The sequence below is a fragment of the Lynx rufus genome, unplaced genomic scaffold (genome assembly GCF_022079265.1).
Source record: "Lynx rufus isolate CCGP_SWC_20201006 ecotype Redwood Valley unplaced genomic scaffold, mLynRuf1.p SCAF_24, whole genome shotgun sequence".
Lineage (NCBI taxonomy): Eukaryota > Metazoa > Chordata > Mammalia > Carnivora > Felidae > Lynx > Lynx rufus.
Window position 1 is genome coordinate 8,183,470 of NW_025814839.1, and position 24,577 is coordinate 8,208,046.

The 24,577-nt window shown below is 49.0% G+C and overlaps 1 protein-coding gene across 1 annotated transcript in view; it reads left to right on the top strand.

The window, feature by feature from the left end:
* The window catches only part of RNFT2 (ring finger protein, transmembrane 2), a 68,871-nt gene that overhangs the window by 7,761 nt on the left and 36,533 nt on the right, over positions 1–24,577 (top strand). The window contains exons 5-6 of the mRNA XM_047088281.1: positions 2,647–2,747; positions 6,341–6,494. Of these exons, the coding sequence (XP_046944237.1) occupies positions 2,647–2,747; positions 6,341–6,494 (255 nt within the window). The remainder of the gene's footprint in view (positions 1–2,646; positions 2,748–6,340; positions 6,495–24,577) is intronic.

A 24,577-nucleotide genomic window follows, 5' to 3' on the forward strand; every position in this document is an offset into this window, starting at 1 on the left:
GCCTGGAGCCTGTTTCCGATTCTGTGTCTCCCTCTCTCTCTGCCCCTCCCCCGTTCATGCTCTGTCTCTCTCTGTCCCCAAAATAAATAAACATTGAAAAAAAAAAAATTTAACTGAGCTGCTTGTAACCAGCATGCCCCTTCTGCAGTGCAGGTGATCCCAGAACAGCCACCATCCTCCCTGACCCTTCTCTGGGTCTTTCTCAGAAGCATCTGGGCCTCTATGAGGGCAGCCTGGTCTCCATTTGACACATGAGCACGTTGAGGCCCAGGGTTGGGCATGGGGCCATAGCTTCCTCATGACCCTTGGTCTCCTCTTCCTCATGCACACCCCTTTCTGCTGCTGTTAGAACAGCAGGTTGGTCAACGCCACAGTGGGCCACTTTTAGGACTGGCTCTCTCTGTTGATGCAGTAACATCCAAGTGGTGCCTTGGCTTACATTTTAGGGGGCAAAAGAGTGCCTGTATCCATCGATAGGCATTCCAGGCAGGGATCCTTGAGCCCTATGAAGACACAGGTGATGTTTTGCCCATCTGTACATATTTTCTGCAAAACAGATTCTGCATGACCCTCAGTAGGTTTAGAAATATCAACTTACTGCTAGAGAACTCTCCCCTTTGTCCTTCAGAGTTTGGCTTCCCAGGGCATTGCTAATTCTCTCTTTGTATTCCTCCTTTGGTTTGGATTTACAGGGGGATTAGGCTGGAATCCATTATTTATTGGAGTAAGAAGGGCTGCTGAGTAGATTATTCACATTGATAAGAGCCGTGGGTTGGTTGGAGGTGGTTTCTAGGGTCATTAACCTTGACCACGCCTGGAATAATGGGTGGATGGAGATGCATTTATTTTGTCTACTCTATGGAAATGTGCTTTGTAACCGTGCACGGAGCACTGATCTGTGTCTGGAGACAGTGGAGCATTTACCAAAACCGCAGGGAAGGTTACACTGAGAGAGTTATGACCTCATCTGATTCCAGCAACGCAGCCACCCTGATCCAGGAAAAGATGAGCTTTTGAGAGTCAGCAGCACAGGGGTCTGTGTGCATGTCTCCCCAGAATGCATGCACCCTACTCTGTGCCTTCTCCACAAATTCCTTGGGATCGCTCTCAGCTGGAGAAGCTGCTGGGAAATAGGAAACCAAGTAGGTTTTCCTTCTCGTCTTCCTGGGGACTCATCAGAAATGCGGCTGGAGAGGGGCATCTGTGTGGCTCAGTTGGTTGAGCATCTGACTTCGGCTCAGGTCATGATCTCATGTATCCTGAGTTCGAGCCCCGTGTTGGGCTCTATGCCGACAGCTCAGAGCCTGGAGCCTGCTTCGGATTCTGTGTCTCCCTCTCTCTCTCTCCCCCAAAATAAAAAAACATTTAAAAAAAAAAAAAGGGGGCACCCGGATGGCTCAGTCAGTTAAACGTCCGACTTCATAGTTCATATGATGTCATAGTTCATGAGTTCAAGGCCCGCATCAGACTCTGGGCTGACAGCTTGGAGCCTGAAGCCTGCTTTGGATTCTGTGCCTCCCTCTCTCTCTGCCCCTCCTCCGCTAATGCTCTGTCTCTCTCTCAAAAATGAATAAGCATTAAAAAAAAATTTTTTTTTTTCTGAAAAAAGAAATGAGGTTGGAGAGAGAAGCGGGAATGACTTGGGCAGAGACTTTGATGGCCTCGTGTACAAACTTGAATCTAACCCTATAACTGTGGCCCTGTATTGAATGGCCAGGCCAGGATAGTAGCCCAGAAGTCCTAGAAAAAGTGGGAGCGGAACTTGCCAACCTGTAGATCTGAATCTATTGCTGGGTTGTAAAGTCTGAATAATAGTCCTACCATTCACTGAGCCTGAAACATGAATCCATGGTAGACTGAATGTTTACCTTTAAAACTTTACTTAATCCTTAGCAAAACTCCCATCCTCAAATGAGGGCACAGAGACCTCAAACAAGTGCCCTTGAGCAACAGCTCTTTACCTTCTCTGTGCCCCAGTTCTTTACAGTAAATGTGAACTAACATTTACTGCGTACAGCACTGTTCTGAGCGTTTTGTGCTCGTCAGTTCTCACAACTCCGTTGTGGAGACACAGTATATACCCATTTTCCAGATGAGGAGAGGGAAATGCAGAGAGTTTCAGTAACTTGCCCAGCCCTCCGATTACAGACAAAGGGTTTGAACCCAGGCCGTCCATCTCCAGAATCTTCTGCTAACTGTAGTGCCTTCCTGCCTTTTCACATAGCAGGTTTCTACATTTTGTGTGTGGGGGGGGGGGGGACTGGGGTGGAGATATATATAGAGAGAGAATCATAGAGAGAGAGAAAATCTTAAGCAGGCTCTATGCCCAGCACAGAGCCCGATGCAGGGTTCAGTCTCACGACCATGAGATCATGACTTAAGCCAAAATCAAGAGTCAGATGCTTAACCGACTGAGCCACCCAGGCACCCCATGTTTCCACATTTCTGTCACCTTCTCTGTGACCACCCCTTGGGTTCCAGTGGGATGGGAAGATTCCAGCACCCTTCCCTTCACCATCAGCCCTGCTTCTTCCAAACCTTTGAGAAAGGGGGAAATTGGCACTTGTCAGAGAACATTCTGGAATGTTTTGCCATGTGCACCTTTGGCATTGCAGCATCCCTACAAATCTCTTGTTTTGTCTCCAGGAGAAGAGATCGGTGCTGGTCATCTTGTGGATCTTGGCCTTTCTGGCAGGAAACACCCTGTACGTGCTCTATACATTCAGTTCCCAACAGCTGTACAACAGGTGAGCAGGGGAGGGGTTCTGACCCCTAGTGGGAAAGTGGGGGGCACTTTGCTTGGGACACACAACTCCTTCACTTGGGAACAGTGCAGTGGCTCTGTGTCACGTAACCTTTAAATTCCACCCTCTTGTATACACGCATGCCAGAGCAGAGCTCTCTAGTAGAAATACACCGCAAGCTATGTGTGTGATTTTACGTTTTCTAGTAACCACACAGTGGGGAGGTGGGGAAGGGTCGGCCAGTAAAGACCTGTAGGACTGGGTTGAAACTCCAGCCAAGCTTTCAAATCATGTACATCTGTTTTAAAAATGGACTTTGAGGAATGGGAAGTTTCCCCACTTTCTGGGGCCACCCCATAAAGGCTATTTGGAGAGTTCGTTTTAAGGCATCAACACTCATCACACACAATGCGTTATTGTCTGGCTCAGAATATCAAGGTCCCGATGGGTGGAGGGTGGAGGAGGTGGAGTTTCCCAGAATCTTGGATGAATTTCCAGCTCATGCCATTCTCTGGGCATGATCACATTCACAGGCTCAGACCTCCATGCTCCCATCAAACCAGAGCTGAGTCAAACTGGCAGCACAGAAAGAGAGAGGGAGAGAGCAGCTTAGGAGAAAAGCAACAAAGCTGAACCCCTTCCGTAATGATGTCACTGGTCTATGTGTTTGATACCCACAGGCATCACCTAATTTTACCCTCTCAGTGACCCAGCAGGGTATTGATGGCCCCATTTCACGGGTGAGGAAACTGAGGCGTAATGAAGTCTTTCCTAATGAGTCTTAGTCCTGGTAGGCGGCCCTTACCAGCAAGACTGAATCTTCCTAGGATTTGCAATCTGATGACCAGCGTCCTTCCACTTCACCACCTTTGGCAAATAATGGAACCTCCTTAGGCTTCGCCCTGTTTCCTCATTGGTAGAACGAGGACCAGGTTATTCTTGCTTTTTCCACCTGACAGGCTAATTGTTAGGAAGGCCAAATGCTATAGTGCATGAAAAGCACTGGGTAAATGGAAACATTGATATATCATAATCCTATCCTGATTGATAGTATTCTTTTATAATAAATTACCTTTTATAATAAATGTAGCTGTTGGTGGTGGTGCCTAACGAGGAGTGAAACTGATAATAAAGTACATCAGTCCATGAAAGTTCATAGGGTAGTTAGAAATAAGTGGATTTAGTGATCAATCTACAAAAACACTTCGGTCCCGCCCCTCCTCCAAAAGCCAAAACAGGAAAAATCCCCTAAGATGGTGAACTAAAACCCAGACAGATGAATCTGAGACCAGCTGGTGTCTCTGAGACGAGTGGAAGGCAGATCTTAATGTATTGCCATCAAAGAAGCATAACAGAGAAGCAGAGTGTAGAAGTCAGCTAAGCAGCCCAAGATCCCAGGAGGGACAGGAGCAGAGGCAAAGGGCACCTGGGGCTGCCGGACTCTCCCTGGATCGTAACACAGAGGGCCACTCAAACCTGGACGCGAGGCGTCCTCTAGAGGCAAGGCTAGAACGTGAAAGGACACAGAGGGTATCGGGTAAGGTTGCCAAAATAGATTATTTTCATTTGTTTATTTATTTTTTAACGTTTATTTATTTTTGGGAGAGAGACAACATGTGAGTGGGGGTGGGGGGCAGAGAGAGAGGGGAAGACACAGAATCCAAAGCAGGCTCCAAGCTGTCAGCACAGAGCCCAACGCAGGGCTCAGATTCATGGACCTCGAGATCACGACCTGAGCCGAAGTCAGACACTTAACGACTGAGCCACCCAGGCGCCCCTGATTGTTTTTATTGATTTTGCCCTACTCTAGCTCTTTGAGACTCTTTATTATAAATAGAAATTGATTTTTTTTAAATAAAAGTAAAAACCAGACCAGTTTGGGGCAGCTGGGTGGCTCAGTCTGTTAAACATCTGACTCTTGATTTTGGCTCAGGTCATGATCTCATGGTTTGTGGGATCGAGCCCCGTTTCAGGCTCTGCACTGACAGCAGAGAGCCTGCTTGGGATTCTCTCTCTCTCTCTCTCTCTCTCTCTCTCTCTGCCCCTCCCTCCCCCCTCCTCTAATAAGTAAACTTAAAAAAAAACAAAAAACAGACCAGTTCATTCCTAGGAGGCTATAATAAGCAATCCCAGTTTGCACCACTTCCTACCAGCCCAGCAGAATATGTCAGAAGCATTCAGAAAGCATCCGTGCTGGGCTGTGTGCACCGGTCCTTACTTCATAGTGGACAGAGAAGACTTGGTGTAGCCTTTGCTCAGAGCCTGTAATCCAGCAGGAGGAAAAGTGAGTGGACAAGCACAGTTTGGCTGCTGGTTCCCGTTCTGGCTCCCGTTCTAGCCAAGAGCTGTGGGCAGGCGACTGTACCTCTTAGGGCTCCCCCTTCCCCAGCTCAGATTGGAATAATCACAGCGCCTACCTCCTAGAGGTAGGAAAATGAAATGAGTTAAGACATGTAAAGTGTATAGAAGAGGCCAGCATGATGTAAGCAGCCAAGATATTTTAGCTCTTACGTTGTTATTATAAATAACTTCATCATCCTCTGGGGGTAGAAAGCAGAGCTACTCAAAGTGTGGTCCGTGGACCGGTGGCAGTTTGAGAATGGCTTGATGTCTGTGTTTAACAAGGGAAGTACAGGAGCTGAGTGTAGAGTTAACTTACCTGGTCCCAAATGGGTAGAACGGGTTTACATACTCTTGAGTAGCGCCGCTGTGGAATAAAGATGGAAAAGCACGAACTATAGCCGGGATACCTGGGTCTGAATCTACCTCTGTCCCTTAGTATCTGTAGGACCTTGTGCATGTTACTTTATCTTTCTGTGCCTCTGTTTCCTCATGTGCAAAATGGGGCAGATTAAATAGTACCTACCTCGTGGGTTGCTGTTATCATCACTGCTGCACAGCCGGGTCTGTCGTACGTCTGTTCTCCTGAATCCCACCAATGACACTATGAAGGAGGGAATGAGTCCCATGTTGCACGTGAAAACACTGAGGCTTACAGAGATAACATTATTTGCCCAGGGTCCAATAAATAGAGAAAACCGGATTCAAACTCGGGTATGATATTAATGCCCGTATGTTTTTCATGCAACTTACTTCACCTCTCCAACCTTCTGTGCCTCATTTATAAATTGGGAATAAGCAGTGCCCACTGTGGAGGACAGTGGGGTACAGCGAGTAAGTAGCTTAGCACATCAACTAGTTTAGCACACTACTGCAATGTGAGTAGTGTCTGCACATCAATTTCTCTCCTCCGTATGTCGTGCTGGCCAGCCTACCTGCCTGCCTCCCCTTTGCTTCCTCTTATGAAGCCCGTTGTGGACTCATAAACCTGGAGGAAACCCTAACTAATGAGGCTCCTGGCCAATCTTCTTGCATAGCCCTCGGGGGGACTGAGGCTCAGAGAGGTTAAGATACCTACCTGAGGTCACACAGCAACTTAGCAGCAAATTCAGAAACAGGACACAGATATCTGACTCCCCGTTCAGTGCTCTTTCTACAGGTTATATTCACAAAGCCCCCAGAGTGAGTAGAAAGAGCTTCCAAGGGCCCGGGATCCTAAGTGAGCATCCTGACTCTCTCCCTCCAACCCCCACCAGCCTCATATTCCTGAAGCCCAACCTGGAGACACTGGACTTCTTCGACCTGCTGTGGATTGTGGGCATCGCAGACTTCGTGCTGAAGTACGTCACCATCGCCCTCAAGTGCCTGGTCGTGGCCTTGCCCAAGATCATCCTGGCTGTCAAGTCCAAGGTAGGCATCGGCTGCGGCCACGAGGTAGCCCCATTAACGCCCATCATGCAGGGGATTCGGGGCACCTTCTGGAGGAGGAAAGAATAGGCCTGGGCGGAGCGGATGCCAGCGTTTAAAATAAACAGAGCCCATCACCCACCTCTTACAATTCCCTGAGTCTGAGCCTGGCTTCTCGTAGTCACCACCGTCCTTTGCTCTCCAAGGGCACTGCCTAAGTTTGATTGTTCAAAACTGCCCTTGATGCAGTTTTCATCTAAATCTCACCCGAGAAAGGAAAAAAGTATGTTGACACGTCCTGCTTCTCCCAGGGAAGGGTGGCTTTCATAGGTTTCCACTGTTGTGACTTCAGGAGTGTTGTTTGTTTAACGGCAAGCGTTCTGAGGCTCAGAAGAAATGAGCTCCATGATCGATTAGTGATGTCTGCCGTGGACACAGGACCAGGCGTGGTGGCCGTGGTGCTTTGCCTGCAGGGAAAGGCGTGCCGACAGGTGTTGGGGTGGAGAGGTCTTGGGGGATAACTATTGTCATTCAGAGGACTGAGCGGAGCTAGGAAAAGGCAGCATCTTTAGGGTGTAATGAATGCCTGTGCCTCTGCGAGAACACCTGTAGCAGGGAATCTGGACAGAGGCAGACGCACCAAAGAATCTCTGGAGACTCCTCCTTTCCATTCTGTGAAAGCAGCCATCTTTTCAACTTCAGAAACCTCAGAATTTGGGGCACCCAGGTGGCTCAGTCGGTGACGCGTCATACTCTTGATTTCGGTTCAGGTCAGGATCTCATGATTCGTGTGGTTGAGCCCCGTGTCGGGCTCTGTGCTGACAGAGTGGAGCCTGCTTGGGATTCTCTCTCTCCCTCTCTCTTTGCCCCTCCCCTACTCACAAACTCTCTCTCTGTCTTTCTCTCAAGAATAAATAAACGTTAAAGAAAAGAAAAAAGAAAGCTCAGAATTAGTCCCAGGCATTGGTTGGCAGGAGAGCAGGTTGGAACGGGCCATCCATCTTGAGGGCGCCCAAAGCCCTGTGCCAGATGTCTAGGAAAAACACTGCTGTGTCCCGAAACAGGCTCCAGGCTCTGAGCCATCAGCCCAGAGCCCGACGCGGGGCTCGAACTCCCGGACCGCGAGATCGTGACCTGGCTGAAGTCAGACGCTTAACCGACTGCGCCACCCAGGCGCCCCATGCTGTGTCCCTTCTTCACTCACACACTCAGTACTTCTGACCCCACGTGTGTGGGTTTCCCACACATCAGGCAATTCTCCGACACCAGCTGGGTGTCCTACAGTTCAACTCAGTCCTGACACTGTCTACCTGAAGGTGGCATCACGTCCTACGGGTTAAGAGCTCAGTCCCACAAGATGTCCCCACCCCACTTCCGACACCCATTTCTAGTCCAGATCGTCACTTGTGCTTCTGACCGACTGGTTAGAAATCAGGGTTTCCACGACCCACTCCGTGGGTTCAGTCATTTGCTAGGATAGCTCACAGAACTCAGGCGTAACACTCGTTTACCTGCTTATTGTATAATTAAGGATATGGTAAAGGATGCTGATGAACGGCCAGGTGAAGAGGCGTGAAGGCGAGGTCTGGAAGGATCCTGAGCACAGGAGCTTCTGTCCCCATGCGTTGGGGTGCACCACCCTCCTGACCTGTAGACGTGTTCACCATCCCTAAAGTTCTCGGGATTTTTGTGGAGACTGTCACACAGGCAGGGTGGATCATAAGCTCCATTTCCAGCCCCTCTCCCCTCTCTGGAATAAGGGAGGTGGGGCTGAAAGTCCTAAGCTTCTAATCATGGCTTGGTTTTTCTGGTGACCAGCTCCCATCCAGGAGCCCACCAGGAGTCACCGTATTAGGCCCAAAGATACTCCAGGAAGTTCCAGGGGATTTAGGAGCTCATTGTCAGCAATCGGGGGCAAAGACCGATAGATATATTTCTTATTATTCACACCAGGGCAGTCTGAGTCCGGTTTTGTCCCTCCACATCGCACTCCCCTCCCCCACCATGTGGTTTATTCGGTTGACCCAAAACCCTCAGCTGTTGTGGTTTCCTTAGATAAAGCCACAGCTCTGGTGCCAGAGGCAGTGCCAGGAGGTCTAAAATGGCCTAAAGACAAAATGGGGAAGAAAGACAGAAGGGAAACAACAGACCTCAAGAAGTCCAGAGATGCCTCCCCACCTGCCCCTCGGAGACCACCGTCACCGTTACCATTTGCCCCCTGAGCTCACACCACGTATCAAATAGGGGGCGGGGACTTGACAGTGGGAAGCAGGATGGCCCATTGGTTCCACACGTGGACTTTGGCATTGAGCACGACTCCATTCAGGTCCCAGCTACCCCCTTCCGAGCTGTGTGACTTTGGGCAGATGACAAAACCTCTCTGAGCCTTAATTTCCTCCTCTGTCAACTGATAACAAGAATGCACCTTCCTTCTAAGTACATAGAACTAAGTACTAAGAACTAGTAGTACTAGTACTAGTTGCTGGTAGGAAACGGGAACTGCTTTTCCCCATGCCTGGCACATAGCAAGCACTCAGTGATTCACATCGCTTCTTGGTATTGTCTTTATGACCAGCTGTGTGACCTTGGATGAGTTACTCAACCTCTCCGTGCCTCGGTTTCCTCATCTGTAAAATGGGGAGAATAATTGTGCTGGGTGTCTTCCTCTTGCCCCTCCAGACACACTGTCCACGTTTCTTTCCCACCCTGCTGTCTGCCCTGGAGGCTGACCTGGGTGAACTGTACCAGCGGGCTCCCGCAGCCCCCAGCTTCCAGCGGGGTTCACCAGGGGAAAGCCTGAAAGGAGAGAGAGGCAGAGGTATTTATTCCTCTAGGGTATTAGTCTCCTATGGCAGCTGTAACAAACCGCCACTTGAATTTATTGTTCTTTGGTTCTGGCGGTCACGTTTCCAAAGTGCGTTTCCCTGAGCTCATCTTTCGGGTCGGCACTAAGTGTGTATACGCATTAGCTCGTTGAGTCCGCACCACCCCATGAAGTAGGTACTCTAATTACTACCATCCCCTTTCACAGTTGTGGGAGACAGTTCTGAACACACAGGTCCCATCGTGGGCAGCCCCCTGCAGACAGCCTTCCGTCAAGGTCTAACAGCTACACTCTCTGCTCACTGCTTCCAGGCGCGGTGGGGGATAACAGCTCCCCACCTGTGGAAGTTTCTCCACCCTGGTTACCTGCCCACACCTTTGTAAAGAGCAGATGTAGTCAACTCTTTCCCGATTAATAAATGGTTAAAAGACTTAAACACCCTTCACCAAAGCAGATCTCCTGGTGGCAGATATGCACGTGAAAAGATGCTCAGCTTCATTAGTCTTTAGGAAATGACAGTGAAAATCAGTGTGTGAGATGCCGCACTCATCCGTGGTGGTGGCCAACACGGAAAGGCCAGACCGCACAGCTGTTCGCACAGGCACAGCCGTGGGCAAGGACCGATAGATATATTTCTGGAACTCACACTTGCGGCGGGAATGTAAATGGCACCTCCGCTTTGGAAGCCAGCTTGGAGGTTTCTTGGAAGGTTAAGCATAACACCTGTCATACAGTCCAGCCCTCCCACCCGTAGGTGCTCACCCAAGAGGAATGAAACCATGTGTCCGTGAAAAGGCTTCTGCATGGGGCGCCTGGGTGGCTCAGTCGGTTGAGCATCCGATTTCGGCTGAGGGCATGGTCTCACGGTTCGTGAGTTCGAGCCCCGCGTCGGGCTCTGTGCTGACAGCTCAGGGCCTGGAGCCTGCTTCGGATTCTGTGTCTCCCTCTCTCTCTGTTGCTCCCTGGCTTGCACTCTGTCTGTCTGTCTGTCTCTCTCTCTCTCAAAAATAAAGACTAAAAAAAATAGGCAGACAGATCAACAAATTTTGGTGTATCCATGCAACAAAATACAACTCAGCAATGTAAAGGATGAACTACAGTTGACCTTTGAACCACATGAACAACATGAATTGAACCACTCATACACGATTTTTTTCTGATAAATACAGCACAGTATTATCAATGTATTTTTCTCTTCTTTGTGATTTTCTTTTTTTTTTTTTTTTTAATGTTTATTTTTGAGAGAGAGAGCGCAAGCAAGGGAGGGGCAGAGAGAGAGGGAGACACAGAATTCAAAGCAGGCTCCAGGCTCTGAGCTGTCAGCCCAGAGCCCGACGCGGGGCTCAAACCCACAAACCACGAGATCATGACCTGAGCCGAAGTCAGTGCTTAACCAACTAAGGCACCCAGGCGCCCCTAGTTAGGATTTTCTTAATATTATTTTTCTCTAGCATACTTTACTGTAAGAATACATACAACATACAAAACAGATGTTAATTGGCTTTATGTTGTCAGTAAGCCTCCCAGTCAACAACAACTGTAGGCTGTTAGTAAAGTTCTTGGGGAGTCAAAAATTATATGCAGATTTTTGACCGCACAGAGGTCAGTGCCCCTAAACCCCTGCATTGTGCAAGGGTCAACTGTATTGATACAACATAAATGAATCTTAAAATACTTAACAGTTATGCTAAGTGAAGGAAACTGTAGCAACCAAGAGTGTACCTTATGATTCCACTTCTATCAACTCTAGAAAATGTAAACTGGCCTATAGTGACAGAAAACAGATCAGTGGTTGACTGAAGGGACCTCCCAGAGGGAAGGGATTACCAAGGGGCACAGGGAAACTTCTGGGGGTAACAGATACATTCACTGTCTTGACTGTGGTGATGGTTTCACAGGTGTGTACATACAACAAACTTACCAAATCGCACACTTTAAGAGAAGGAGCCACTGCCGCATCTATACTGCTTCTGTCCGAGCTCCTCCCTGGCGTGGGCTGCTGTGGTCAGAGGCTTATCCTTGGGGCCTCCACTAAAAGTCCCCTTCTAGGGGCACCTACATGGCTCAGTCAGTAGAGCATACAACTCTTTTTTTTTTTTTTGAAACCCAAGTTCCTTTTTTTTTTTTTAACATTTATTTATTTTTGAGACAGAGACAGAGCATGAACAGGGGAGGGGCAGAGACAGAGGGAGACACAGAATCGGAGGCAGGCTCCAGTGTCTGAGCCATCAGCCCAGAGCCCGACGCGGGGCTCGAACTCACGGACCGCGAGATCGTGACCTGGCTGAAGTCGGACGCTTAACCGACTGAGCCACCCAGGCGCCCCGAGCATACAACTCTTGATCTTGGGGTTGTGAGTTCAAGCCCCACACTGGGTGTAGAGATTACTTAAAAATAAAATCGCAAGGGACACCTGGGTGGTTCAGTCAGTTGAGTGTCTGAGTCTTGATTTTGGCTCAGTTCGTGATCCCAGGGTCGTGGGATTGAGCCCCACATTGGACTCTGTGCTGGGCATGAAGCCTGCTTGAGATTTTCTCTCCCCCACTTGCACTCTCTCTGTCTAAAATGAAAATGAAAAATAAATAGGGGCACCTGGGTGGCTCAGTCAGTTGAGCGTCCAACTTCGGCCCAGGTCACGATCTCACGGTTCATGGATTCAAGCCCCACATCGGGCTCTGTGCTGACAGCTCAGAGCAGCCTGGACCCTGCTTCAGATTCTCCCTCTCTCTCTTCCCCTCCCCACTCGTGCTCTATCTCTATGTCGTAAATAAACATTAACAAAAATAATAAAGGGGCACCTGGGTGGAGCAGTTGGTTAAGTGTCTGACTTTGGCTCAGGTCATGATCTCATGAATCACAGGTTCGAGGCCCACATTGGGCTCTATGCTGACAGCTCAAAGCCTGGAGCCTGCTTCAGATTCTGTCTCCCTCTCTCTCTGCCCCACCCCTGCTCACACTCTGTCTGTCTCTCTCTCTCTCTCTCAAAAATAAACATTAAAAAATTTGTTTAATTATATAAAAATAATAAAAATAAATAGATTAATTAAATCTTATTTTAAAAAGTCACTTCTAGATCCCTGAACCTTTTCCTTCATAGCACTGTGACACTTTGGGATTATCTGTGGTTCACTTCCACCTCCCCATATCCCAGAAGCCTGTTCTGTCCTTCCACTCTGTCTGCAGGACCCGGCATGGCACTGGGCAGAGCAGGGCTCTATAAGCAGGTGGGTGAGGGACATGGTGGAGAAACTGGAGTTTCACTCCGTCCCCGCCCCTGTGCCTCCTGGTTGATTATCTCTGGGCAGAAATAAGATGGAAAATCGTTTCGATGTCCATTGAGGGCAAGGGACGTGAACCCAGCCAAGTGGGGAAGCTCGCTCAGCACTGACCGCCTGGAGTCATAAGAGCTCGCAATTATTGAGCACCGACCGTGTGCCTGAAAGTTTGCTGAGAGCCCTTCGTGTACGAATTACCTTACGTAGCCCCTTGCTGTTCATCTCAGGTGGGTACCATTACTCTCATTGATGGATAGGCGATGGGAGGTTGAGGGGGCAGGTGGCTTCTCAGTCCCACAGCTGTGACCATTTCACACTAGAGCTGGGGTTCCCGCCCAGAACTTCACATCCTCAAGGGCCCCAGCTCTGCCTCAAAGTGGGTGTGGGAGAAGGATAAGGAAAACAGGCAGCTAACGGTTACTCAGCACCTAGCACACTCTGGCTCTTGCTGGATTCTTTCCCGTGTCCTGACTCACTTCAGGCTCTCATCACCCCCGTGAGAGGGAATTCATTAGCACCTCTTTCTAGATGAAAACCTCAGTTTGAGTATCCTGTCGGTGCTGTGCCCAGTGCGTTGAAACCACAGAAACTTGATTTCTCGTAGTTCCAGAAGCCAGAAGTCCAAAGTCAGTGTCACTGGGCCGAAATCAGGGTGTCGGCAAGGCAGCTCTCCCTCCAGGTGTGACGAGAGGATCCGTTCCTTGCCTCTTCCGGCTTCTGGTGGCTGCTGGTCTTCCTTAGCCATGTCATTCCCATCTCTGCCTCCGTGGCCTTCTGTGTGTGAAGTATCCCTTTCTTTGTCTTTTATAAGGATGCAGGTGATTGCATTTAGGGCCCTGGATAATTCAGGATGTTCTCCTCATGCCAAGAGCCTTAATTTGATTGTGTCTTCAAAGACCCCTTTTCCAGGTAAGGTCACCTTCGCTGGTTCTAGGGATTAGGACCTGGTGTCTTTGAGGAGCCATTCTTTCACTTACTCTACGGAGGCTGAACGAAGTTTGAGACACCCAACCAGTCAGTTAAAGAATCAGAATGGGGGGGGCGCCTGGGTGGCGCAGTCGGTTAAGCGTCCGACTTCAGCCAGGTCACGATCTCGCGGTCCGTGAGTTCGAGCCCCGCGTCGGGCTCTGGGCTGATGGCTCGGAGCCTGGAGCCTGTTTCCGATTCTGTGTCTCCCTCTCTCTCTGCCCCTCCCCCGTTCATGCTCTGTCTCTCTCTGTCCCAAAAATAAATAAAAACGTTGAAAAAAAAAAAAAAGAATCAGAATAGGGGGGCGCGCCAGGTCATGATCTCGCGGTCTGTGAGTTCGAGCCCCACGTCGGGCTCTGGGCTGATGGCTCGGAGCCTGGAGCCTGTTTCCGATTCTGTGTCTCCCTCTCTCTCTGCCCCTCCCCCGTTCATGCTCTGTCTCTCTCTGTCCCAAAAATAAAAAAAAAAAAAAAAAAAAAAAAAGAATCAGAATAGGAATCCACGTCTTCCAGCTCCCACGGCCGTGGCCGCTTCAGGAGATCAGCTGCCAGGCACCGAGTGGACCACATGCCGGAGCTCCTGGGCCCCTCCTGACCCTGCCACTTTCTAGCCACGGGGCCTTCCGGGAGTCATTTTGTGCCCCTGAACATGTTTCTAACGGTGGGAAGTTGAGATGTTAACAGAATTCTTTTTAAGATGCTGCAAAGATCGAAAGACTTAACGGATGTGGATGGAATGAGGGGCAGGTTGGTCACTGCCTGGAGAGGAGGCAGGCAAGGCTTTCTGCAGCCCTCTGCCGCTGGTCCCGCCCACCCGTCCTCCTGCTTCCTCATTGCTTTTTCCTCCCCGCCTGCCCCTCCCTCTATTCTTTGTGCTTCAGCCAGATGCTACTTCTTTCATTTCTTTACACATAGCAACTAGCACCATTCCGACATGTGGTAAATGCTCCCCTCAACCCAATTGCTAGATGAGAAACCTGAGGCACTGAGATACTGCATAACTAACGTGCACAGTCTCCGGAGTGGGTTATGTGCTATCCTGTCTCCTACCCACTGCACCTGCTGATCTGCCTTCCTCAAAGGCCCTTCCTCTGCTTCATGTCGTAACTAACTCCTGCTCCTTGGATCACAGCCTCTTAGAAACCTTCCCTGCCCCCTTCAGGCTAGGGATGGTGCCCCTGATGAGGACTCTATACTCTCCCTATTCTAGCACTCACCATCCTGACTGTAATTGCTTGCTTAATTGTCTGCCTTCTCCGCTTGATTGTCACCTCTGTGATAGCAGAAATGAATGCATCTAGCTTGTTTGTTGATGGGACACCAACATCTGATATGCGCTCAGAAGCGTTTGTTGTAAGTATGTATGGGTAGATGTGTGGATGAATGTATGAGTGAATAGATATATAGGTAGGTGGATGAATTTGATGGCTGGATGGGAAAGTTGGTGGATATGTGGATAGATGGGTAGGCAAGTGAGTGGTGGGTGGACGCATGGATGGATGGATAGATATTTGGATGGATGGATGGGTGGATAGATTGATGGGCAGGTGGATGGATGGATGGATGAGTGGATGGGTGGGTGGAAGGATTGATGGACAGGTGGATGGACAGATAGGTGGATGGATGAATGGATGGTAGGTGGATGGGTGATTGAATGAGTTGATAGTCTAGCCAGCTGCACTAACTCTCATCACCTCCTCTTATAGCAGCAGTGAGAACTTAAATTCCTTTCCCAGCTCTGCTCAAACCTGTTGTATTTGGTAGCTGTCCAAACACCTCTGTCATGAAGACACAGAAGTCCACCAGACAGAGTAGTACTCACTTCTGTGTGCTGGAAAGGACCATACAGGGAGCCTTAAAGCTACCTAGAAGCCAAACCAATAATAATAAATATGGCCAAGCATCGCTGAGCACTTACCAGGAGCTAGGCAGTAGGTTAAGTCTGCCACTTGTTCGGGATGTATTGACTGAATGCCAACTACGTGTCAGGCACTATTGTAGGCACTGAGGATATATCCATGAACAAAGTAGACAAAAATCCCCGCACCCGTGGCGTTTTATAGTCAACTGAAGACATTGTCTCATTCGGTCTTAATCCTGGAATGGTAGATGTTGCTATCTCTTGTCACAGAGCGGAAACTGGCTGAAATCACATGCCAAAGACTGCAAACCTCATAGTTAACACCTAGCAGTAGGAGCCGCGCGCGTGTGGAGTCCGCACTCTGTATGGGCCAGGTGTTCATTTCTTTCTGACATCTGTCTCCCAAGGCAAGTGCTGTTGGTTTTTTTGTGTGTCTTGTATTGAAGTCCTGTTCACATGCTGTAAAATTAACCAGCAACCATTTTAAAGTATACCAAAGCCGTCTGCGTTCAGCATAGTCACAGTTTGTGCAACCGTCACCACCTGTCTCCAGTTCCAGGACGTTTTCATCGGCCCTGTTGGAACCCTCCCCGTTTGCAGCCACTGCCCCCCTCACACTCCCAGCCTCTGGCAACTGCTCATCTGCTTCCGGTCGCATGGATTTTTCTGGTGCGGGCATTTCGTAGAAGTGGAATCACACGTTCTGTGGCCCAGTGCCTGGCTTCTTTCCCTCTCCTGTCCGTGGTGTTTTCAAGGTTCCTGGATGTTGGAACAGGTACACTTCATCCCTTTTTATGGCGGAATACCGTTCCGTTGTATGGTAGACCACCGTTTGCTCTCTCGTTCGTCTGTTGATACACATTTGGGTTTGATGGACGCTTTTTGGCTCTGTGACTAGTGCTGTGCCAACCCTTTGTGTACAGGTATCTGTTTGAACACAGTCTTCCTGGGCACATACCTAGGAGTGGAATTGCTGGGTCATGTGTTAATTCTTTGACTTCTTGAGGAACTTCAACACTGTTTCCCACAACGGCTGTGCCGTTATACACTCCTGACAGGTGCTGTTTTTATCCCTGTTTACCAGAGGAGAAAACAAACGCAGGGAGAGGTTAAGGAAGTAACCCAAGGCCACACAGCTTGAAAGTGGTTGAGCAGGGATTTGAACTCGGGGAATCCGACTCCAGAACCCCCTGCTCTGAGCTTCTAGGCCATATTCCCTCCTATGTAAGTTCCCTGGATTTGTTTGGGAAGTTGCTCAGACTTGATTAAGGAGAGGGGCCCTCGTATCTATATAAAATTCCCCCAAGTTCAGACCGTGGCTCCCTCACTTCCTTCTACTTCAGACGGGCATTTCTGGGGGCGAGAGGGTGGGGATGTGACCTGGCACCCCTCCCCTGTGCCGCTGAGGTGTGGGCGACAGTTATTAATGCCTCGCTGGCAACTGTCCAGCTCCCTTTTTCTGATTATTATTATTTTATTCGGCGAGATTAATGTGCCAGGTCACAGCATAATCCAGCCTGTAAAAAGTGATGTGAATAGTCTCCTCAAGATAAATTGCAGGCTTGGAAAAGGTTCACAGCCTTTCCTTGCCTGTCTGAGCGCTCTTCCGAATCCTCATCAATCCTTGTCTGGGCAGAAGAAAAGGACGGGTCTTCATTTGCAGCTGGGGGAGGGAGGGGGGAAAGAGCACATCTGTCAGGGACCCCTAATGGCTCACAGCACAGATGCCGTGTCCCGCGCCTCCGTGCCATCCACTGAGAGGGTGGGCCGGTTTTTAATATGATAATCGTCGTACCGGAAGGGCTTTTGGCATTTGGATTTGCTTGATGGCTCTGCGGTCCCTGACGTGTGAGACCGGGTGAGCCACCAATTGCAAGATACCTCGGGACCCCGGAGGGTCTGTCAGGGATCTTCTCTCGCCTGGGCCTCCCAGGCGAGCCGGGCTCATTGGCCAGCCAAGATGAGGATGGGATTAAGGGTGACAACCACAGGTTGGCGATCTCAACCCCAAACCATCACGCCGGCTGGGTGTCTAGAGCACCCACTTGTATTATGAATCCAGATGACTTCTACAACCCGTGTGTCTTAGCTTTGCCCCACCTGGCTGCTACCCACCTGCCTGACCTCATCACTGGTGACCATCTCCCTTGCTCGCTCTGGACCAGCCACAAGTGGCCTTCCCTCTCAGGCCCTTTGCACCTGCTGTTCTCTCCGCCTGGGGCAGTTTTCTCCCCCTATGTCCCCATGACTGTCTCCCTCCCGTCATTCAAGTTTTGCTCCAGTGTCACTTGCTCTGAGACCACGTCACCTCCCTAACCACCCTGTTGAAAGTGGTTGTCCTCAAACTGCATTACCACACCCCCATTTTATTTCCTTCCGCAAGAACATAGAGTTCTTGGTGACTTCTTCCCCCGCCCCCTGCAATGCCCCCTGACATTATTTAGGACCTGTCGGCTGACAAGGGCAATCCTAGACCCTGAGAATATAAAAATAAGTATGAAACCTGTTTTTATATTAACCTAATCCAGACCTAGTTAAAAGGGTAAAAAATCTTGTCCCAGAAACATGTATCTCACACACTTGAACTCCTATTAAGTAGTAGTAATAACTAAAAATCTGGCTTGTATGCGTTGCTCCTTCCCTTTATTAAAGTGAAATAGTCTTGGTCCAGAATTCTAGTGCTGCACTGTCCAATATGGCAGACAACCAAGCCACACGTGGCTATTTTCCTTTTTAAATAAAGATTTTATTTTTTTTTTTAAGTACTGTCTACACCCAACGTGGGGCTCGAACTTACAACCCCGAGATCAAGAATCGCATGCTCTGCAGACTGAGCCAGCCAGACACCCCCACGTGTGACTATTTAAATGTAAATCAGTTAAATTTAAAGCTTGATTCCCCGGTTGCCCTGGCCATATTTCCAGTTCTCAGTAGTACATTCATTGGACAGCACTGTTGTAGAACATTCTGAGCTCAGGATTTATTCAACCCCCCAATGGTCTGGGTAGCAGGAAGCTGCCATTCTGCCCATTTTTTCAGATGGGAAAAGATAAAAGCAGGCGCTTGTCTAAGAACTCTGGCTCTAGTAAGTGGGGCAGCTCCACAGATCAGAAAACACCAGCCTTGAACAAAACAGGGTTCAAATCCTGGCTCCGTGATGTATTCCCTATGCAGCGTTGAGAAAGTGACTTCACTCTTCGGAGCCCTCAGCTTCCTCATCCCCAAAGTGGTCATTTTTAGCCTCTTCAGGTTCTCAGAAAGTAGAAGACCAACATAGCTGCTCGGTAGTTCCTAGGGCCAGCTGCGTCTAAAGCAAGGAAAGCCTTTGCTGAACTCTTTTCTCCAAGGAACCCAGCATTTGACCAACTTTCTGCCTTTTCCATAAGAGGAAAGAAGCCCTTCCTGAGTCCAAAATCCTCTTAAGCTGAACTTCCTGTTTGGCCTGCATAGCCACACCCCTGGGACAAGAGTTTTCAGTAGGGTGAGACTCCATGAGATATCAGCCTCATTGGCTCACCTCCAAGTGCAGGGGAGGAAAAGGGAGAGAGGGAGGGTGGACGAAAGTTAAGAAAGGTGGTTTTCTCTGACGTGAGAGCCAAGACGATTCATGAGGCTTTTTGTGCCGTTAAAATCTCTCTCTGTTCTGGGCCCTGAACCCAGCACTTTTGCTCTCAGAGAGGTTCCCCACCAGCTGAGTCTCCCCCCACCCCACCCCGCCCCTTCTGGAGGTCAAGCGTCCGCTCTCTGCCCTGCCCTCCCCTCCCCAGCAGACATCTGTCTACTCCAGGGCAGGTCTGGGTGTCCCAGGCCTGGGCTCTAGTTTTCGCAGCACATCATCCTGTGTACGAAAGTGCAAACTTCTGGAAGGGCCAGCTGCATTTGCCCCAGATTCTTGCACAGGGGGTGCTAGAAGGGGTTAAACCAGTGGTTAGCAACTAGGTGGGGGGGGGGGGGAGCAGGGGACATCTGGCAATTTCTGGAGACATTGGGTTGTCACAATGGGTTTGGGGGGGCTTGCTATTGGCTTTTAGTGGGGAGAGACCAGGGATTCTGGTAGACGTACCGCAGGGCACACGACAGCCCCTCAGCACACAACCGAGAATGGTCCCGTCCAAAGTGCCAGCCGTGCCGGGGTTGAGAAACACCAGGTTGAATGTTTGTTTTATGGCCCTGAGTCAGCTCCCCTGCTGTTCTAGGCTGAATTGTGTCCCCTGCAACCAAAATTCAGATGTTGAAATCCTAACCCCTGGTACCTGAGAACATGACTGCGTTTGGAGAAAGATCTTTTAATCAGGCAATTACGTGGAAATGAAGTCATTAGGTTGGGCCCTGCCTGATCTGACTGGTGTCCTTACAGAAGGGGAAATTTGTACACAAACACAGGCACACACACAGGAAAGACCCCGTGAGGACACGGGGAGAAAACAGGCACCCGCAAACCAAGGAGAGAGGCCTCAGAAGGAATCAACCCTGCAGACATCTCGGTTTCAGACTTCGGGCCTCCAGAACTGGGAGAAAATTCATCTGTTGGTTGAACCACCCAGTCTGTGACACTTGGTCAGGGCAGCCCCTGAGAAAACTAACACACCCACGCACCCGTGTCCCTGCGGTTCTGTCCTCTCTCGAGAGTGCTTTTGCATTCACTCAGATGTGTCCCACCTTTCTGCCATCCCTCTAATTACTGGGGATCTTTATTTTTTTGGTAGGTTACACGGTCACGGGATTCGGAAATGAAAACACCAAAAAACAGCCTCTGGTGAAAAATCCCCTTTGCTCTCTTGCCCCCAGGCACCCGTTTTACCTCCTAGGAGGTAATAATCACCCCTGGATCTTTCCATGGCTGTCATATGCATAGTCAAGCAAATGCATGTATACCTTCCTCCTACCTGTCTTTATAGAATCAAACAGTAATGTTCTGCATGCAGCTTCGACCTCCACGTTAGAGATCATTTCAGGCAGATACATAGACAGGACACAGCATGCTGGTTAAAAGCTAGACCGCCTGTGTTCAAATCTGGTTTGGGAAACCCTCTAGCATTGACCCTCTGTGTGACCCTGAAACTTCACCTCTGCTTGCTCTCGTTTCCTCATCTGTAAAATGAGATAGTAATAGTGCCTCCCCCTATTAGTTTTCTTTCTTTCCTTTTTTAAGTTTATTTATTTTTGAGAGAGAGTGAGAACAAGAGTGCAAGGGGAAGAGAGGGAGGGAGGGAGAATCCAAAGCAGGTGCCACACTGTCCGTGTAGAGCCCGACATGGGGCTTGAACCCACAAACTGTGAGATCATGAACCGAGCTGAAGCCAGATGCTTAACGGACTGAGCCATCCAGGTGCCCCCGCTATTTTCAATCACTGCCTAACAAATTACCAACTTAGAAGCTTCAAACAGCACTCGTATATTAGTTCACAGTTTTGTAGGTCTGAAGCCAGGCAGACTTGACCGTGTTCTCTTTGCAGGGTCTCACAAGGTCATAATCAAAGTATTGGTCGTATCTGGAGGTTCTGGAGGACAATCTGTTTCCAGGCTCATTTAGGTTGTTGGCAGAATTCAGTTCTGTGTGGGTGTAGGACTAAAGTCCCCGTTCGGCTGGGTGTTGGCTGGGGGTCACTCTGAGCTCCCAGAGACCACTCTGGTCTTTTCCTGTAACCTCCTCCACCTCCAAGCTAGAAATGGCGGGTAGAATACTTCTGCTTCTTATCTTCCTGACTTCTTCCCCTTCGGGGGTGAAAGGTTTCATGAGATTAGATTAGACCCCGCCCAGATAGTCTCCCTTCGGATGAACCCAGAATCAACTGATGGGTGACGTTAATTACATCTGCAAAATCCCTTCCCTCCTGTAATATAACAGACTCCCCGGTGAGCTAGCCCATCTTAGTACAGTCCTGAGGATCACAGTGAGAAATCTGGGGGACGCATAACACACCGCCTCAAAGGGTGTTGTGAGAACTCGACTGCATATCTCATGGCATATGCAGTATTTAAAAGTTAGCTTTTTGGGGGTGGGCGTCACCTGGACTTTGTATTGTGGAAACGGCTTAGATTTACTAAGGATTTTCAAAGAGATTCCTCTAAGGACACCTTGAACGGTTGTGAATCGCTTTGTCCTCTTTGACCCATTGATTCTGTGATTCTCCAGGACTCAAGTTAAATATCAGTTTCCCCCACCCCCTTAAGACAGTGGTAACTGCCCTCGTTCATTTTCCTCATCCCCTCAGCCCAGGACATACTGCGATGCTTAGTAATCATCTGGGCCATTGGGGCGCCTGGGTGGCTCGGTCGGTTAAGCATCTGGCTCTCAATCTCGGGTCAGGTCATGATCTCACAGTTCATGAGATCTTCAAGGGGATCTGTGCTGACGGCGTGCAGCCTGCTTGGGATTCCATCTCCCTCTCCTCTGCCCCCTCCCCCGCTTGCTCTTTATCTCTCTCTCAAAATAAATAAAAGGAAACTTTAAAAAAATTACTTAAAAAAAAAAGAACAGCTAAGGCATATTCAGGATGCATGCACTGTGCTAAACACTTTACATGGGCTACTCCATTTAATCCACCAGCAGCCCTGGCAGATAGGCACCCTCATTGCGCCCATTTCACAGATGGGAAACTGAAATAGTGGGGAAGCTGAACAGATATTACCTGCCCCAAACCACTGGGCTAGAAAGTGGCAGAGTCGAGATTTGAACCCACGCAGTAGGGTCCTCTCCTCACTCACTCTGACCCACCCTGATGGCAGATCAGGCTCACCAGGGTATCCAGAAGGTCAGGAAAAATCTTTCAATTCAGCCACCACGCTAAGACGCTCCCTGAATCCAGTCCTGGGGCCTTAGGGAGACGTTAATGGGTGTTTTATAAAAAGGTGTTCCGTGATCAGATAACTTTGGGAGATGCTCTGAGCATGATCTACACTCCCACCCCCTACCCTTCTTGCTTGCTAACATAGTAAAGGCTCTCAGAAGTCCTGCAATCAAGAAATTCATTTCACTTTATTTGACATTTCCCCAACTTGTTAACCACCGAACCTTTTTACTGAGCACAGTATGCTGTAAAATCTAGTTCAGGGGTTGGCAAACCCCAACCTGTGGACCCAGTGCTTATTTTCATGAAATTTTATTAGAACACAGCCATGCTCATGCATTTAAGCATTGTCTGTGGCTTGTTTCATGCTGCAAAGACAGAGTTGAGCAGTAGAGACAGTCTGTATGACCCACAAAACCTAAAATATTTAATATCTGGACCTTTAAGAAAAAGTTAGCTAACCCTGATCAGGAGTTTGAATCTTTATGTTCCTAATTCCTTCTCATTTGGTCTTCGCAAGAAAGCTATGTGTAAGGGGGAATTTCCGTTGTCTACAGCAGACAGACACTTTGGGAAATAGAAGACCCCAAGGGGTGAAACATGTCCAGAGACTGGGCTGGAAACCAACAGAAGTGAGTTTGACTAAATGTCATTATTAAGGACTTGACTTTTTGAAATTGCCAGGCTAATGTTTTTATAAAGTTTATTCATGTTTTCTGTTGAGAGAGACAGAGCACTAGAGCGTGCATGCGTGCATGCAAGTGGGGGAGGGGCAGAGAGAGAGAGAGAGAGAGAGAGAGAGAGAATCCCAAGCAGACTCTGCACTGTTAGCACAGAGCCAGATGCGGGGGTGGGCTCGGACTCACAAACCAAGAGATATGGCCTGAGCTGAAGTCCGAGGCTTAACCAAGTGAGCCACTCTCGGGTGCCCCTGCCAGGCTAATTTTTAGATTCACCCTAAGGCAACAAGTGGTCTGCAAGACTTCTTGGGCTCACACTCATCTTTAGGATTTGTTCTTTATTTGCTCTGCTTGAAGTTTGTAGCTCAGGTACCCACTGATCCCCGGAGAAGCGCTGAAGCCCTGAGATAACAGCCTGAAAGCTCCCATTTACCAGCCTGTGTCAGGCATCGCTAATCCATCATGGCCCTGCTTCACCCAGGTTCTTCTCTCTCAGTGCAACAGTGCCGACAGCCTCCACCAATCAGTGTCAGAACAGGAGCTGAAGCCTAGGTCTTAAACTTCAGTTGTTCCTTGAAAAGAAAATGGAACATTGTGGCATCTGCAGACCTCTGTGGCCTCTCAGCTAATTGGATAAGGCCCACCCAGATTATTGAGGATAATCTCCTTTACTTAAAGTCAACTGATTGTAGATGCTAATCACATTTACACAATACCTCTGAAACAGCCTCTGGATCAGCTTCTGACTGCATAACCCGATGCTAGAGCCTAAACTGAAGCATGAAACTGTCCTTGCAATCCCCCATTAAACAAGATGCCCATTTAGGGGCTGAGGCCAGCGTTTTATCACGTCAAGGAAGTAGCCATCTAGTCCAATGTATTGATTACAAACATTTTTTTACTGTTTATTTATTCTTGAGAGAGAGAGAGAGAGAGAGAGAGAGAGAGCATGCGCATGAGTGGGGGAGGGGGCAGGGAGGGAGACACAGAATCCGAAGCAGACCCCAGGCCCTGAGCTGTCAGCACAGAGCCCCATGTGGGGCTCAAACTCACAAACTGTAAGATCATGACCTGGGCCAAAGTTGGACCCTCAACCGACTGAGCCACCCAGGTGCTGCTATTGAAATTTTTTTAAACCAGGTGTTGAACTTGGTAAATATCATTTGATTTTCCTCATTGATCTGTTAGAGCGAAGAAGAACTGTATTATCAGGTTTCCTGTTAAGCCTTGCATTGTTGGAGTGAACTGCATTTGATCAAGGTGTGTTCACTTATGCAGGGTCACACAGCAAGTCTGTGGCAGAGTTGTGACCTAAGGGGAGGTCTTCCGGATCCCAAGAGAGATGCCCCAAGGACCAACAATCATACTAAAATATTATAGAATAGAATAGAATAGAATAGAATGTAACCAATTCGCCTAGTACTATTTTAGGAGCCTCATAAACATAAACTGATCCTCATAACAATCCTCTGAGGTTAATTCTCCTCTAATCCCCAATGTGCAGATGAGGAAACCGAGGCACAGAGAGGGTAACTAACTTGCCAAGAATCACACAGCTGGTAAATGGCAGGGCTGGGATTTGAACTTGGCAGTCTCCTTCCAGAACCCCCACTTCCAAGCATCGCACAGTCCCCTCTGCCCATCTTTCACCACCCCCACCCTCCTGACTCAACTCCCCTAACACAAA